This window comes from Ciona robusta, chromosome 13 (assembly GCF_009617815.1).
Source record: "Ciona robusta chromosome 13, ASM961781v2".
In the NCBI taxonomy this organism is placed as follows: Eukaryota; Metazoa; Chordata; class Ascidiacea; order Phlebobranchia; family Cionidae; genus Ciona; species Ciona robusta.
Genome location: NC_143247.1, coordinates 1,752,268 through 1,766,151, shown reverse-complemented (window position 1 = coordinate 1,766,151; position 13,884 = coordinate 1,752,268). Strand labels below are relative to the sequence as shown.

The 13,884-nt window shown below is 32.5% G+C and overlaps 2 protein-coding genes across 2 annotated transcripts in view; one reads left to right on the top strand and one right to left on the bottom strand.

Moving 5' to 3' along the window:
• LOC149725707 (maestro heat-like repeat-containing protein family member 1) overlaps positions 1-13,884 on the top strand; it is a 30,859-nt gene that overhangs the window by 4,357 nt on the left and 12,618 nt on the right. The window contains exons 5-19 of the mRNA XM_089891631.1: positions 86-167; positions 560-722; positions 6,935-7,047; positions 7,620-7,743; positions 8,178-8,262; positions 8,848-8,961; positions 9,091-9,185; positions 9,970-10,167; positions 10,522-10,666; positions 11,004-11,186; positions 11,752-11,807; positions 12,172-12,285; positions 12,623-12,742; positions 12,983-13,105; positions 13,585-13,737. Of these exons, the coding sequence (XP_089747757.1) occupies positions 86-167; positions 560-722; positions 6,935-7,047; positions 7,620-7,743; positions 8,178-8,262; positions 8,848-8,961; positions 9,091-9,185; positions 9,970-10,167; positions 10,522-10,666; positions 11,004-11,186; positions 11,752-11,807; positions 12,172-12,285; positions 12,623-12,742; positions 12,983-13,105; positions 13,585-13,737 (1,868 nt within the window). The remainder of the gene's footprint in view (positions 1-85; positions 168-559; positions 723-6,934; positions 7,048-7,619; positions 7,744-8,177; positions 8,263-8,847; positions 8,962-9,090; positions 9,186-9,969; positions 10,168-10,521; positions 10,667-11,003; positions 11,187-11,751; positions 11,808-12,171; positions 12,286-12,622; positions 12,743-12,982; positions 13,106-13,584; positions 13,738-13,884) is intronic.
• Positions 1,729-5,656, bottom strand: LOC149725708 (uncharacterized). Its single transcript, XM_089891628.1, has 4 exons — positions 4,975-5,656; positions 4,677-4,904; positions 3,401-3,566; positions 1,729-2,560 (listed from the first exon to the last, which is right to left on the bottom strand). Exons 1-4 carry the CDS (start codon positions 5,192-5,194, stop codon positions 2,281-2,283), a joined length of 894 nt encoding a protein of 297 aa, XP_089747754.1. The 5' UTR covers positions 5,195-5,656; the 3' UTR covers positions 1,729-2,280.

The window sequence follows — 13,884 nt, the reverse complement described above, 5'->3', positions numbered from 1 at the left end:
CCCCCATACTGGTAGTTTTGGACGATTTTTAGTTTTTTACAAAAAGGTATTTTTTAAAAAATATTTGAATTTTTGTTATTTTCAGTTTCTGGTAGTATTTCCCACATTGGAGGTTTACTAAGCACCACACTTCCGTTGCTTGGTTTGTCGAAACACGATGACATGAGGTAGGTATATACTATTATGCTAAAAGTATTATAAGACTGTGGGGTAAAATGGGATAGGGGTAAAGTGGGACGGGGTAAAATGGGATGAGGTAAAATGGGATGGTGGTAAAATGCCACTGGGTATGGTTGGATGGGGTAAAATGGGATAGGGTAAGATGGGTTGAAATATTTAAATGACCAAATCAACCAAAAGTCATGTCTGCTTATCCACACACTGCAATAGCTTCAGCAACTCGACTGTGGGCATGGGAGTGGCAACCATGAACAAGTCACTCTTATGCTATTTCATATTTTAAAACTTTTATGGTACCTTTAGATCACATTCAAGCATTTTTATCTAAAACAAACTTTGTTTTTTTGTTGGTATGCCCTTTTAATTATTCTTCCTCCAGGTTAGTTTTTTCGTTCACACTCTCAAGTTTTTGTGAAGCAATTATGGAATACACCGCAAACCCTATGGAAGACATGCAGTTTACAAAGTCAGACTTCTCTATTGAAATATTGGGAGCTTTTGATGTTTTATTCTCTGTCTGGATTAATACAAGGGATACTAAGGTACAATATGTTTAAATGGCTTGTGATATGACTTAACTTATATAAACACCTGTAAAAAGTGGTGCAACCAATTCAAGGTTATTGTTTTGTTGAAAAATGTAAACCCAGCTGTTTAAAATACTGAAGTGTCCGTCAAATACAATTTAACTTATATAAACACCTGTGAAAAGTGGTGCAACCAATTCAAGGTTATTGTTTTGTTGACACTTTGTAAAACTAGCTGTCAAAAATAATGAAGTGTCCGTCAAATACAATTAAACTTATATAAACAACTGTGAAAAGTGGTGCAACCAATTCAAGGTTATTGTTTTGTTGAAAAATGTAAAACCAGCTGTTTAAAATACTGAAGTGTCCGTCAAATACAATTTAACTTATATAAACACCTGTGAAAAGTGGTGCAACCAATTCAAGGTTATTGTTTTGTTGAAAAATGTAAAACCAGCTGTTTAAAATACTGAAGTGTCCGTCAAATACAATTTAACTTATATAAACAACTGTGAAAAGTGGTGCAACCAATTCAAGGTTATTGTTTTGTTGAAAAATGTAAAACCAGCTGTTTAAAATACTGAAAGTGTCGGTCAAATACAATTTAACTTATATAAACACCTGTGAAAAGTGGTGCAACCAATTCAAGGTTATTGTTTTGTAAAACTAGCTGTCAAAAATACTGAAGTGTCGGTCAGATACAATTTAACTTATATAAACACCTGTGAAAAGTGGTGCAACCAATTCAAGGTTATTGTTTTGTAAAACTAGCTGTCAAAAATACTGAAGTGTTGGTCAGATACAATTTAACTTATATAAACACCTGTGAAAAGTGGTGCAACCAATTCAAGGTTATTGTTTTGTAAAACTAGCTGTCAAAAATACTGAAGTGTCGGTCAGATACAATTTAACTTATATAAACACCCGTGAAAAGTGGTGCAACCAATTCAAGGTTATTGTTAGTTTACTGGCAACACATTATGTTTCACAAAAAATATATATATATATATTAATATGCATTTAGAAAAAAAAAATATTACTTCAAAATATAAAGTACCTTCACAGAAAAACTTACAAATTATATAAGAATATATACAAAAAAGTGAAATATTGAATTTGGAGTTTTATTCGAACAGCAAATAATAAATTTTATTATAAAATAATGATTTTTGAATTTTATTAAACACAAAACTAGTATCTGTATAATATATACAGAAAAGTGAAATAATGATTTTTGAATTTTATTAAACACAAAACTAGTATCTGTATAATATATACAGAAAAGTGAAATAATGAATTTTGAATTTTTATTATGATTGAATAAGTCTATCATTCTTTTGCTATACTTTTTTTGAACAACCCATTAGTGACCACTGGGTTGAAGCAATTGCTGTTAACTGTCTTGCCCAAGGACACATACGCCCACAATGGTAGCAGCGTTTTTACAGTTATTTACATTATACTTTTTATGTTTGAAATCTGATATTTTAACTTTTTTATGTATGGAAATTCTTATGTCTTTTATTTTTTGCGTGTGAAATTTATATTTTTTTAACTTTTTTGTATGGAAATCTTATTTTTTCACGACAGAATAAACATTACTTTGATTTACTTCGCTATAAACAGCATTTGGATTAACAAACTTAATTTCCTGGTTCACTGAGTGTATGACCAAAGTATTTTCTCTCCTCGGTACCCCACTTGAACTGCCTTCACCGGCATAACTGTACACTGGAGATACTTTGTCAGCGGTTTCGTAAACACTTTGGTTCGTATCCAAAGTACTTGCATGGTTAGTTATGCCGTACAACACGTTTTCGCGCATTTCTGCTTCACTGGATTCTTGTTTTTTCCTGCAAAGATAAAAAAAAATGTAATAGCTCGACAGTGAGCATAAAGTGCATGAATACACCATGTTTGTCTGGTGTATAAGAAGACACCCATGTTATAACTGAACAGTGAGCATGAGGTGTATGAATACACCATGTTTGTCTGGTGTATAAGAAGACACCCATGTTATAAACTCAACAGTGAGCATGAGGTATACAAATACATCATGTGTGTCTGGTGTATAAGAAGACACCCATGTTATAACTTAACAGTGAGCATGAGGTGTATGAATACACCATGTGTGTCTGGTGTATAAGAAGACACACATGTTATAAACTCAACAGTGAGCATGAGGTGCATGAATACACCATGTTTGTCTGGTGTATAAGAAGACACCCATGTTATAAACTCAACAGTGAGCATGAGGTATACAAATACATCATGTGTGTCTGGTGTATAAGAAGACACCCATGTTATAACTTAACAGTGAGCATGAGGTGTATGAATACACCATGTTTGTCTGGTGTATAGGAAGACACCCATGTTATAAACTCAACAGTGAGCATGAGGTGTATGAATACACCATGTATGTCTGGTGTATAAGAAGACATCCATGTTATAACTCAACAGTGAGCATGAGGTGTATGAATACACCATGTGTGTCTGGTGTATAAGAAGACATCCATGTTATAACTTGACAGCGAGCATGAGGTGTATGAATACATCATGTGTGTCTGGTGTATAAGAAGACACCCATGTTATAACTTAACAGTGAGCATGAGGTGTATGAATGCTCTATGTGTGTCTGATGTATAAGAAGACACCCATGTTATAAGTCAACAGTGAGCATTAATATAACGTACCTGAAAAACTTAAAGTAGATTATTCCAATTATTAAAATGACTACAATTGCTCCAATTCCAATTGCAACATAAATAATAAAATTTGTGGTTGTTGTTGTTGTTGTTGTTGTTTCTTGTATTGTTGTTATTTCTGTTGTTGTAGGGGGTAAAGTGGTGGGAGCAGCCCCTAAAAGTACATTGTGTAATTTTATTTATAAGATAATTAAGAATAAAGGCATATATAGTAGGGCTGGGGAAGATGGGACACCTTTAGCACATAATGTTCAAATATCCTGATCGTGTTTTAGCAATTAACAACGGTCTATGGGAGTCGTGAGGATACGGTTTCATATTTCTTTGAATGTTCTTTGTTTACTATCAAATGGAACAAGAAAATAGAATGAAAAGTGTCCCATCTTCCCCCACCCTACTATATAAACAAAGGTTAAATTACAAGTAGTTTTTATTGTCTAGGCGTAACATTAGGGGTGTATGAGTTTCATGTCACCCAAACTTTTTTTTAAATGGTTGACATCATATGATATAACAGTTTTCTGCCTAAAACAGCTTTATTCTGCTGTTAGGTGTCTATACAAACAAGCAGAGCCAGAGCCAAAGTATATTGCATTCACCACATTAATCAATGAGGTTCCCTATGTTTGATGACTATGAGTGTAACTGCATTTTAACAATGTCACCCCAGATTTTACCCTGCTGTTAGGTGTCTATACAAACAAGCAGAGCTAAAGTATATTGCATTCACCACATTAATCAATGAGGTTCCCTATGTTTGATGACTATGAGTGTAACTGCATTTTAACAATGTCACCCCAGGTTTTACCCTGCTGTTAGGTGTCTATACAAATAAGCAGAGCCAGAGCCAAAGTATATTGCATTCACCACATTAATCAATGAGGTTCCCTATATTTGATGACTATGAGTGTAACTGCATTTTAACAATGTCACCCCAGATTTTACCCTGCTGTTAGGTGTCTATACAAACAAGCAGAGCTAAAGTATATTGCATTCACCACATTAATCAATAAGGTTCTCTAGGGATATACTTTGTCGGTGATTATTTTTTTCGAGGAGATTTTTTTTATGTATTGTTGATAATATAGACAACCCATTAGTGACCACTGATTTGGAGCAATTGCCGTTAAGTGTCTTACCCAAGGACACATACGCCCACAATGGTAGCAACGACGAACCTTGAATCCATTACCTCTGGGTTAGAGGCAGGCGCGCGCTATCCAACTGTGCTACGGCGCCAGTATTTATATATTATTGGGCTTACTTTGACAAATATAACGATGGGTCTTCCCGCATTCTTCAATCTTCCATTTAAATGACGCATCCAATGATGCTTGGTATCCCATGGTAACACAAGGTTTCCTGTTGTCGTATTTTTCCGCATTACCAGCCCAATAAGTGAAGACCGATGTATTAGTTGTTGTACCATCCGACCATTGCAATGTATTTGAACTGGTACGACGCAAACCAATGTAGAATGAATATGGTTTAACTGAACACAAAACAATAACTTTAATAGACGTGTACACAATATAATCTTTACAGAGTTCATTAACACTTACCTGTTAACTTTGTGGTATTGATATTTTTGACAAGAAAATCTTGAATTCGTTGAGATTTAACAACAGCTAGAATGGCGTTCATTGCTTTACAACTTTTCTCTGCATCAGTTTTATTCCCTGTTTTAAACCCTATTCGATATTCAATGCCATCAAGTTGATGCCAACTACCAGTGGTTGATGTTACGACAATCAAATTTAACAGAATCAAAACGAACAGCATATTTTTTTTCTGTTTTTGCAAGAATTATTTAAACTGTATTATAAATTTTTTTATTTGTTTTATGTAAGCACAACTAAGGCATACGTAGGTATTTTACTCTAAACTGAAGCAGTTTATAGACGCTCAATAATGTATATTTTATTCGATAAGAGTGTGGTCTTCAGTGAGGCACACCTGAGACCTGGGATGTAGGTCTATTACCCTAACACCCAGGGTGCTACCATCTGGACCCCACTGAGGCAGTTTATAGACACTCAATATTATACATTCTATTCTATAAGGGTGAGGTCTTCGGTGAGGCACACCTGAGACTTGGGATGTAGGTCTATTACTCAAACACCCAGGGTGCAACTATTTAAACCCAATTTTCGTCTGATCAGAATATTTAAATATTTGTATTATACACTACTTCTATAAAAACACAATAACATGCTAAAAACTGTTAAAATTACCTCACTAAAACAACATGAAAAAAATAAACATAAACTACTAATAAACTGTTAAAAACTGTTAAATTTATCTAAGAATTTAATTGCAATTAATATATTTTTGGATATTATAATTTCAAAATACACAACATAAATTATAATGCATATAGTGTCAAAATTGCAGTCAATAAAACAACAAAACTAAAATAAATAACCTAAAACTGTTAAAAACTGTTAAATTTTGATGTTAATTTACTTAATAAAATCTAGGTTTACATTTTTCTAATAAACAACATAAATTATAATGCATATAGTGGAGCCATTTTATTCTATGTTTAGCTTAAATATAATGTTGCTACAGCTAAAATAAAATGTGTAAAGTTATAAGTTGATTTACTTCCTTGTCTGTTAGAGTATGACGTACCTGTTTATCGCATTTACTTCCTGTAAAGTATATTAATCTTATTTGAACTAAACAATGAGAATCGGAACTTCATTTTATCATGTCACTGTATTATTGCCTACTGTGTGTATAACTAAAAATAGGTGACCACTTATTGTTTTGTTGGTATTTTTTATATTTGGGTATTAAAAGTACTGAAGTGTCGGTCAAATATAATTTATCTTGTATAAACATATGTGAAAAGTGGTGCAACCAATTCAAGGGTATTGTTTTGTAAAACTAGCTGTCAAAAATACTGAAGTGTCGGTCAAATATAACTTAACTTATATAAACACCTGTAAAAAGTGGTGCAACCAATTCAAGGTTATTGTTTTGTTGACACTTTGTAAAACTAGCTGTCAAAAATACTGAAGTGTCGGTCAAATACAACTTAACTTATATAAACACCTGTGAAAAATGGTGCAACCAATTCAAGGTTATTGTTTTGTTGACACTTTGTAAAAGTAGCTGTCAGAAATACTGAAGTGTAGGTCAAATACAACACCTGTGAAAAGTGGTGCAAATATATACATTTATTATACAATAAAAGACTGGATTTTTGTCTGTTATTTTTTTGTTACTATTTACATTGTATTGTCTGTAGGGCGTAACGGTCATGCCTTTTACCCAAAACATTCTTTTTTTTTCAATAAGCGTGTTTTAACTACTGTTGTTTTACCGTTACTACCCATCTTTTCAATAATATAAACTTTTCTGTTATTCGTTATCATGAATTAAGACACAAAATAAATTTCATTCATTCATTCACTGATTAACCAGATCAGGTTCAGGTTAGAGGAATTTCTACAGTTTTCAATTTTTATTTATTTTTGCATATTTTTTTACAGTTTTTCTTTTTTATTTTTGCAGGTATTATTTGCTGTAATTGGAGCATTGGGCAAAATGAGTCATCTCCTCTCACCTGAAGCATTACAGGCGAATTCCCCAAGATTAGTGACAGTTTTATTGAATTTATATAAACGGTAAGAGGTCACTGGGTTCGAATCCCAGTGCTGGCACTGGAGACACTTTATTTGGACAATATAAACATGTTACTTTAACTTTTTTCCTATTGGTCAATATTCCACTAAGTTACATATGTGGTAACTCGTTAGCAGGCACGAGATATATGAAACAGAACATCGGTGTTATAACGACTGTCGTTGCTTCACCACTCTAAAATAATGCAAGTTACATTCATTCATTTAAAACCTATAAGCAGGCACAAGGTGTATGAAACAGAACACCTGTGTTGTAACAACTGTCGTTGCCTTGCCACACGAGGATAAATAAGTTACATTTATACATTCAAAACTTATAAGCAGGCACAAGGTGTATGAAACAGAACACCCATGTTAAAGCGACTGTAGTTGCCCTGCCACGCAAGGTTAAATAAGTTAGATCCATTCATTTCGTGTCCTGAAATAAATTAAAGTTATTTTTAAGTCTCCATGCTAGCTTATAAAAAAATCTGTAAGTTATTGCTGCCAGCTAAGTTATAAATATGTAAGAGTATTAAGCCCGACAGTGAGCATGATGTTAACTTGTATTTCAGCCACAGTTTAACACCATTGCCGATAACGACAGCCATTTGTGATGTCATAACAGCTGTGACTGCTATAGGAAGTTCAGTTTTGGAACAAAATCTTGATTCCCTAATCACCAATCTACATCATCAGGTAAAAATTTTTGGAAACTTTTTTTATCTAATTATATTTAAATGTGATTACTTAAAAACTGTTTATTAAAAATATTGTTGGATAAAATAATATTATTTTTCAATTAACGCACATTTTTGTTTCTATTACAAGTTTAACTTGATAATAATTAAACATAAATGGCTCGTTTGTCTGCTAGGTGTAGCGACCACGCTTATTTTCTTCCAATTAAATGTAAATATGTTTTTAACTACAAGCGTGTTTAAACAACTGTTGTTTTGTTGCTATATCTTGTCTTTTTCTTTAAAATATTTCTAAATCTTCGCTACCGTAATCGAAGAGACAAATAAAAATGTGTCTTTGAGCAAGACAAAAATCTGTTAACTATAAATATTTTTTTAGTAACAATAGCATAACGCATATAATATATTGTTTCTATTTTAATTGTCACCTAGGTTTGCAATGCACCAGAGAATTTTAACTCCTCCCCAGAAGTTGTTAAAAATTATAACGAGTTGTTGAGATGTTTTGGTACTTTAGGTAAGTTATTCTTGTTAGTAAACCTCTTTTACACTGATGATGGACCAAGTTACTGTCTAGATACTAAACTCATGATCAGCAGATGTTTCGGACAGTAACTTGGTGGATAGTAACCTCTTTTACACTGATGATGGACCAAGTTACTGTCTGAATACTTAACTCATGATCAGTAGATGTTTTAAACAGTAACTTGGTGGATAGTAACCTCTTTTACACTAATGATGGACCAAGTTACTGTCTGAATACTTAACTCATGATCAGTAGATGTTTTAAACAGTAACTTGGTGGATAGTAACCTCTTTTACACTGATGATGGACCAAGTTACTGTCTGAATACTTAACTCATGATCAGTAGATGTTTTAAACAGTAACTTGGTGGATAGTAACCTCTTTTACACTGATGATGGACCAAGTTACTGTCTGGATACTAAACTCATGATCAGCAGATGTTTCGTACAGTAACTTGGTGGATAATAACCTCTTTTACACTAATGATGGACCAAGTTACTGTCTGGATACTAAACTCATGATCAGCAGATGTTTCGTACAGTAACTTGGTGGATAGTAACCTCCTTTTTCCAACAGCAACTTGTTATTCTGATATCTTGATTGGAACAATCTTACAAAAAGCAGAATCGAAAGAAGAAAAAGTCCGAAATGGTAACTTGGTCATTCTGAGGCATTTGATCAACTCAAACTGTAAGTTTAATAGAAACAAATTAAAAATTAAATAAAATTATTTCATTAAACAAATTTTTAGAATAAAAAATCTTCTTGGAATAAAATATAATAAAATGAAATTATTATTTTAAATAAAAACTTTTGTAGCTTCTGCTATGGAGAGAAAACAAGATTTTGTCGTGACGGGACTTTTAAAACATTTGTTTGAGACAAACAATAAAGTGAAGCAGAATCTTTCCAAGGTAAACATATATATATATATATGTTATTACTGGTTAAAGTTTTGTAGTAGGCTTCTGGGTTTAAGGTCTGAATGTAACTTGCTTTATTCTCGCGTGGCCTGAAAACGACAGCCGTTATAACATGGGTGTTCTGTTTCATACCCCTTGTGCCAGCTTACGAGTAACCGTGTATGTAACTTTGTGGGTAATTAAATTCCAAAAAATATGTATCCAAATTTTGATATTTTGTTGGTTTGGCCTTTAAGCATAAACAGATAAATAAAAATTGTCAGCTTGGCAGTGAGCATAAGTTTAGTACTCCCAGTTTAAGAGGTTAATATTTATAATATGTATCGTTTTTTAAATAGTTTACACTTTTAAACAGATTTTGCAGTTAAGGTCCAACAGCTATTGAAACACCAAAAAATCCACTAAAATAAAAAATTGTTAAAATTAAATTTAAAACTATTTCTTTTTATTATGACATCATAACAGCTTATAATTTTTAAATGGTCAACACTTTTAAACGTATTTTGCAGTTAAGGTCCAACAACTAATGAAAAACCAAAAAAGAAACTAAAATAAAAAATTGTTAAAATTGAATTTAAAACTATTTCTTTTTATTATGACAACATAACAGCTCATAATTTTTAAATGGTCAACACTTTTAAACGTATTTTGCAGTTAAGGTCCAACAACTAATGAAAAACCAAAAAAGAAACTAAAATAAAAGATTCTAACTAAAATAAAAGATAGTTAAAATTAAATTAAAAACTATTTCTCTTTTATTATGACATCATAACAGCTCATAATCGCCATGGCAACGCATGGTTACCTTCTCCGAGAAGGGGGTCAAGAGTTCATCAGGTTCGTAACGCTTCAGTGCAGTTTACCTGGCGAGGGAAAACCCCCTAAACCAGGAACGGTCACAAATGCTGATCTGAGGGAAATGTGCGGGAATATTTTGAAGCTGGTGACGACTACTATTGATGGCATGGATGGGGTAAGAGTTGTAATGTTTGTGTGGCAAGCAAAAAATGGTTGTTTAAGTTTTAAAGTAGATTGTTGTGTTGATGGTGTTAAAAGTTTCAAGTAGATTGTTGTGTTGTCTTCTTCATAATGTTTAAATAAAAAGATATTATGGACAGGACAACATTTAAATAAAAAGATAGGGTATAGCGACAAAACAACAACACAACAAACACGCTTACAGTTAAAAACATATTTACATTTATTCTGAAGAAAATAAGCGTGGTCGCTACACCTAGCAGACAAACAAGCCAGTTATGTTAAATTTTAAGTTTTGTTGTCCCAACACTCTATTAGAATTATCTTTTTATCAGTGTTTGTCATCCAGGTATTATGGCCATACTTGTTTGAGTTTTTATGCAAGGAGCAAAACACGAATTCTGTTGGAGTTTTGTGTCGTTCGTTGTCGTTTATTGCTGAAAAGAAACGGGAAAATAATTCTGACGATTTTAATATTAATTACAGCGAGACAGGTGAGTTTTTGAAAAATATTTTTCATTTTAAAAAAAGTTCATTTATTTTGCTATTACAATTGTGGGCGTATGTGTTCTTGGGCAAGACACTTAACGACAATTGCTCCGACCCAGTGGTCACTAATGGGTTTTACAAATTATCAGCTACACATAAAAGAAGAAAAAACTCTCCCAAAATAATTACCTAGAAAGTAACATACTTGGTAACTGGTAAGCTGGCATGAGGTGTATAAAAACAAAACGCCCGTGTTATACCCACTGTCGTTTTCCCGCCACACGAGGATAAAGCAAGTTACATTCATTTAGGTAAAAAAAAATAGATGAAATTATTTTGCAGTCAACATTCCTTCTGCTTCAAGTCTATTTTCTCGGCTTTTGGTTTTTCTGTCGCAACCTCTGGCTGCTCGCTGTCACTCGAGGTCGGTGTTGAGTCTTCTACTCAACTTTGCTCCCAACATTCATGACCACCTAGTGGACATATGGGCGGCAATTATTCCGAAAATGATTCAATTTATTGACGGTAAGGGTCTTGTTTTAAATTTGACTTGGTTAAAGAAAAATTTGAATATTTAAACGTTAAACATTTTACAAAATTATTAAAAATTTTACAAATTTATTGAAAATTTTACAAAATCGTTGAAAAATTTACTCAAAAATTTTACCAAACTTTAAAAAAAACTGTGAGGCTGCTATAATAGATATGTTTTTTAGTTTATAGTAGGGAAGGGAAGGGACACTTTTTTATTCTATTTTATCGTTCCATTTGGTGGTAAAAAAAGAACAAAATCTAAAACTGTATCCTCACGACTCCCATAGACCGTTGTTAAATGTTTAAAAAACGGTCAGGATATTTGGATTTTATGTGCTAAATGTCTTCTGTCTTACCTCACCCTACTATATATTAATTAATACTTAAAAAAATTAATGTTCGGTTACTGGATTTTACTAAATCATTAAAAAACATCGGGTTTCTACATTAAAAACATATTTTTCATCATAGAAATATTTTTTTATTTGGAAATATTTATTAATTTAGAAATATTGCATATTTAGAAATGTTTTTTTTTTCATTAAATATCTTTTAGAAAATGAAGAAGGTGAAACATGGCCCCAAAAAGCATGGGAAGAGGTATTACTTAAGGTGGGTTTTCTTGTTCTAATTATATTTTACAAATGTTATATGTTTTAACAAATCAGTTGTATACAAAAAATGGAAAAATTTAAAGTTACAATATAGTCCTATTTTTTACTTGTGATAACTCGTAAGCAAGCATGAGGTGTGGGAAACAGAACACCTGTGTTATAACATCGGTACTTGCACTACCATGCGAAGATAAATAGGTTACATTCATTCAATAACTCTACTTGTTTTTTTTAAATATATATATATATTTATTTAAATTTAAATTATGTATTTCAACTTTCAACTTATCTATTATTATTAAATTATGTATTTTAACTTATATATTTTAATTTAGTTTATTTGTAAAACTTAAATTTTCCAGTTTTTGTCGAAATCTTTGGATGCGATTGATGACCAACATTGGACGTCCCTCGTTGGTCAGTCTATGACATCACAATGGCCCCTTTATGATGGAGAAGAAAGACTTCCTTATAAGGTAAGTGTGGATAATATTGTACGGGTTGTGTCTTTACGCACACTTTTGTTTCTATTAGAAGTTTAAGTTAATTAAAACAAATGGCCTGTCTGTCTGCTAGGTGTAGCGACCACGCTTATTTTCTTCCAATTAATTGTAAATAGGTTTTTAACTGTAAATGTGTTTTAACAACTGTTCTTTTGTCGCTATATCCTGTCTTTTCTGTTTTCGATTTCAATTAAAAATTTGTTTTCCAACTAAAGAATATTCATTTGTTTTTCTAAATAAAAAATTATTTATTTGATTTTCAAACAATAAAAATTGCAACAAGACACTTAAGCAGTGTTTCCATTCCCAGAATTTTTCCTACAAATGTCTTGGCATCATCCTACGTAAATCAACCAACAAAGAATTTGTTGAATCCTATCTGGCAACACTGTTCACAACTGTGCAACACTGCAATCAATTAGAAAGAGAAGTAAAAAATATTTTGTTAAAATTTTAATGTTTTCCTATTTTTTCACAATATTTTTGCCGTTTTTTAAATTATTTTTTCGCTATAAAAATGCTATAAACACGCTATAAAAATGCTAAAAAAACGCTATAAAACGCTATACAATTGCCAAAAAATTGCTAAAAAACTGCTATAAACACTCTGTAAAAAACGGTATACACTATGAACACGCTATGAATACAACCATTTATATTAACTATCCAGGGGGCTGGTGTATGTGTTGGTTATTGCGCGTCTTCACATTTAGATCTCACACTACAGAAACTACTTGACTTTACAAAGTTAAACATCAACAAAAAAGATTCTTCGTACCTTAATTTATTCAAGGTTAGTTTTGCCATATGCTCGCTTTCGAGCTGCTGAAGCTGTTGCAGTGTGTGGATAAGCAAGCATGATTTTTGGTTGGTTTGGTCATTTATATCCTCAAGGGTGGGAACTTGAGTGACTTTTTCATGGGGGCCTGGCCACAATTGTTGATGAAGCTATTAGAACAATTGATTAGTACTCCTGCCTTTAACCCAGAGGTAATGGGTTCAAGGCTCTTCGCTGCTACCATTGTGGGCGTATGTGTCCTTGGGCCAGACACTTAACGGCAATTGCTCCAACCCAGTGGTCACTAATGGGTTTTCCAAATTATCAGCCATACATAGAAAAATGAAAAATTTTCTCCAAAACATCACCCACAAAGTAACATGCATGGTAACTTGTAAGCTGGCATGAGGTGTATAAAACAGGACACTTGTATTTAACCACTGTCATTTTCCGGCAACGCGAGGATAAAGTAAGTTACATTCATTCACTTGCAGAGTGACCGGTCTCTGACCGAAGTCGCAAACATGAAGGGAACAGTTAGTTTATGTTTCGGATACATTGCATTGTTTGCTCCAACTGATCTAATTACATCAAGAATTGAAACCATCATCGTAAAAACTTTAACACCTCTGTTTAAAGGACTTAAGGTGACTTTTCTAAACATTTTTTCTAACAACATTTTATTGATTTTTTAATTTAGGTTTAATTGTTTATGGTTTTATTCCACTGTTGTTTAATTGAAAATAGCGATTTGATAATTACAGGTAAGATTTAAAAAGTAGTTTAAACAGAAA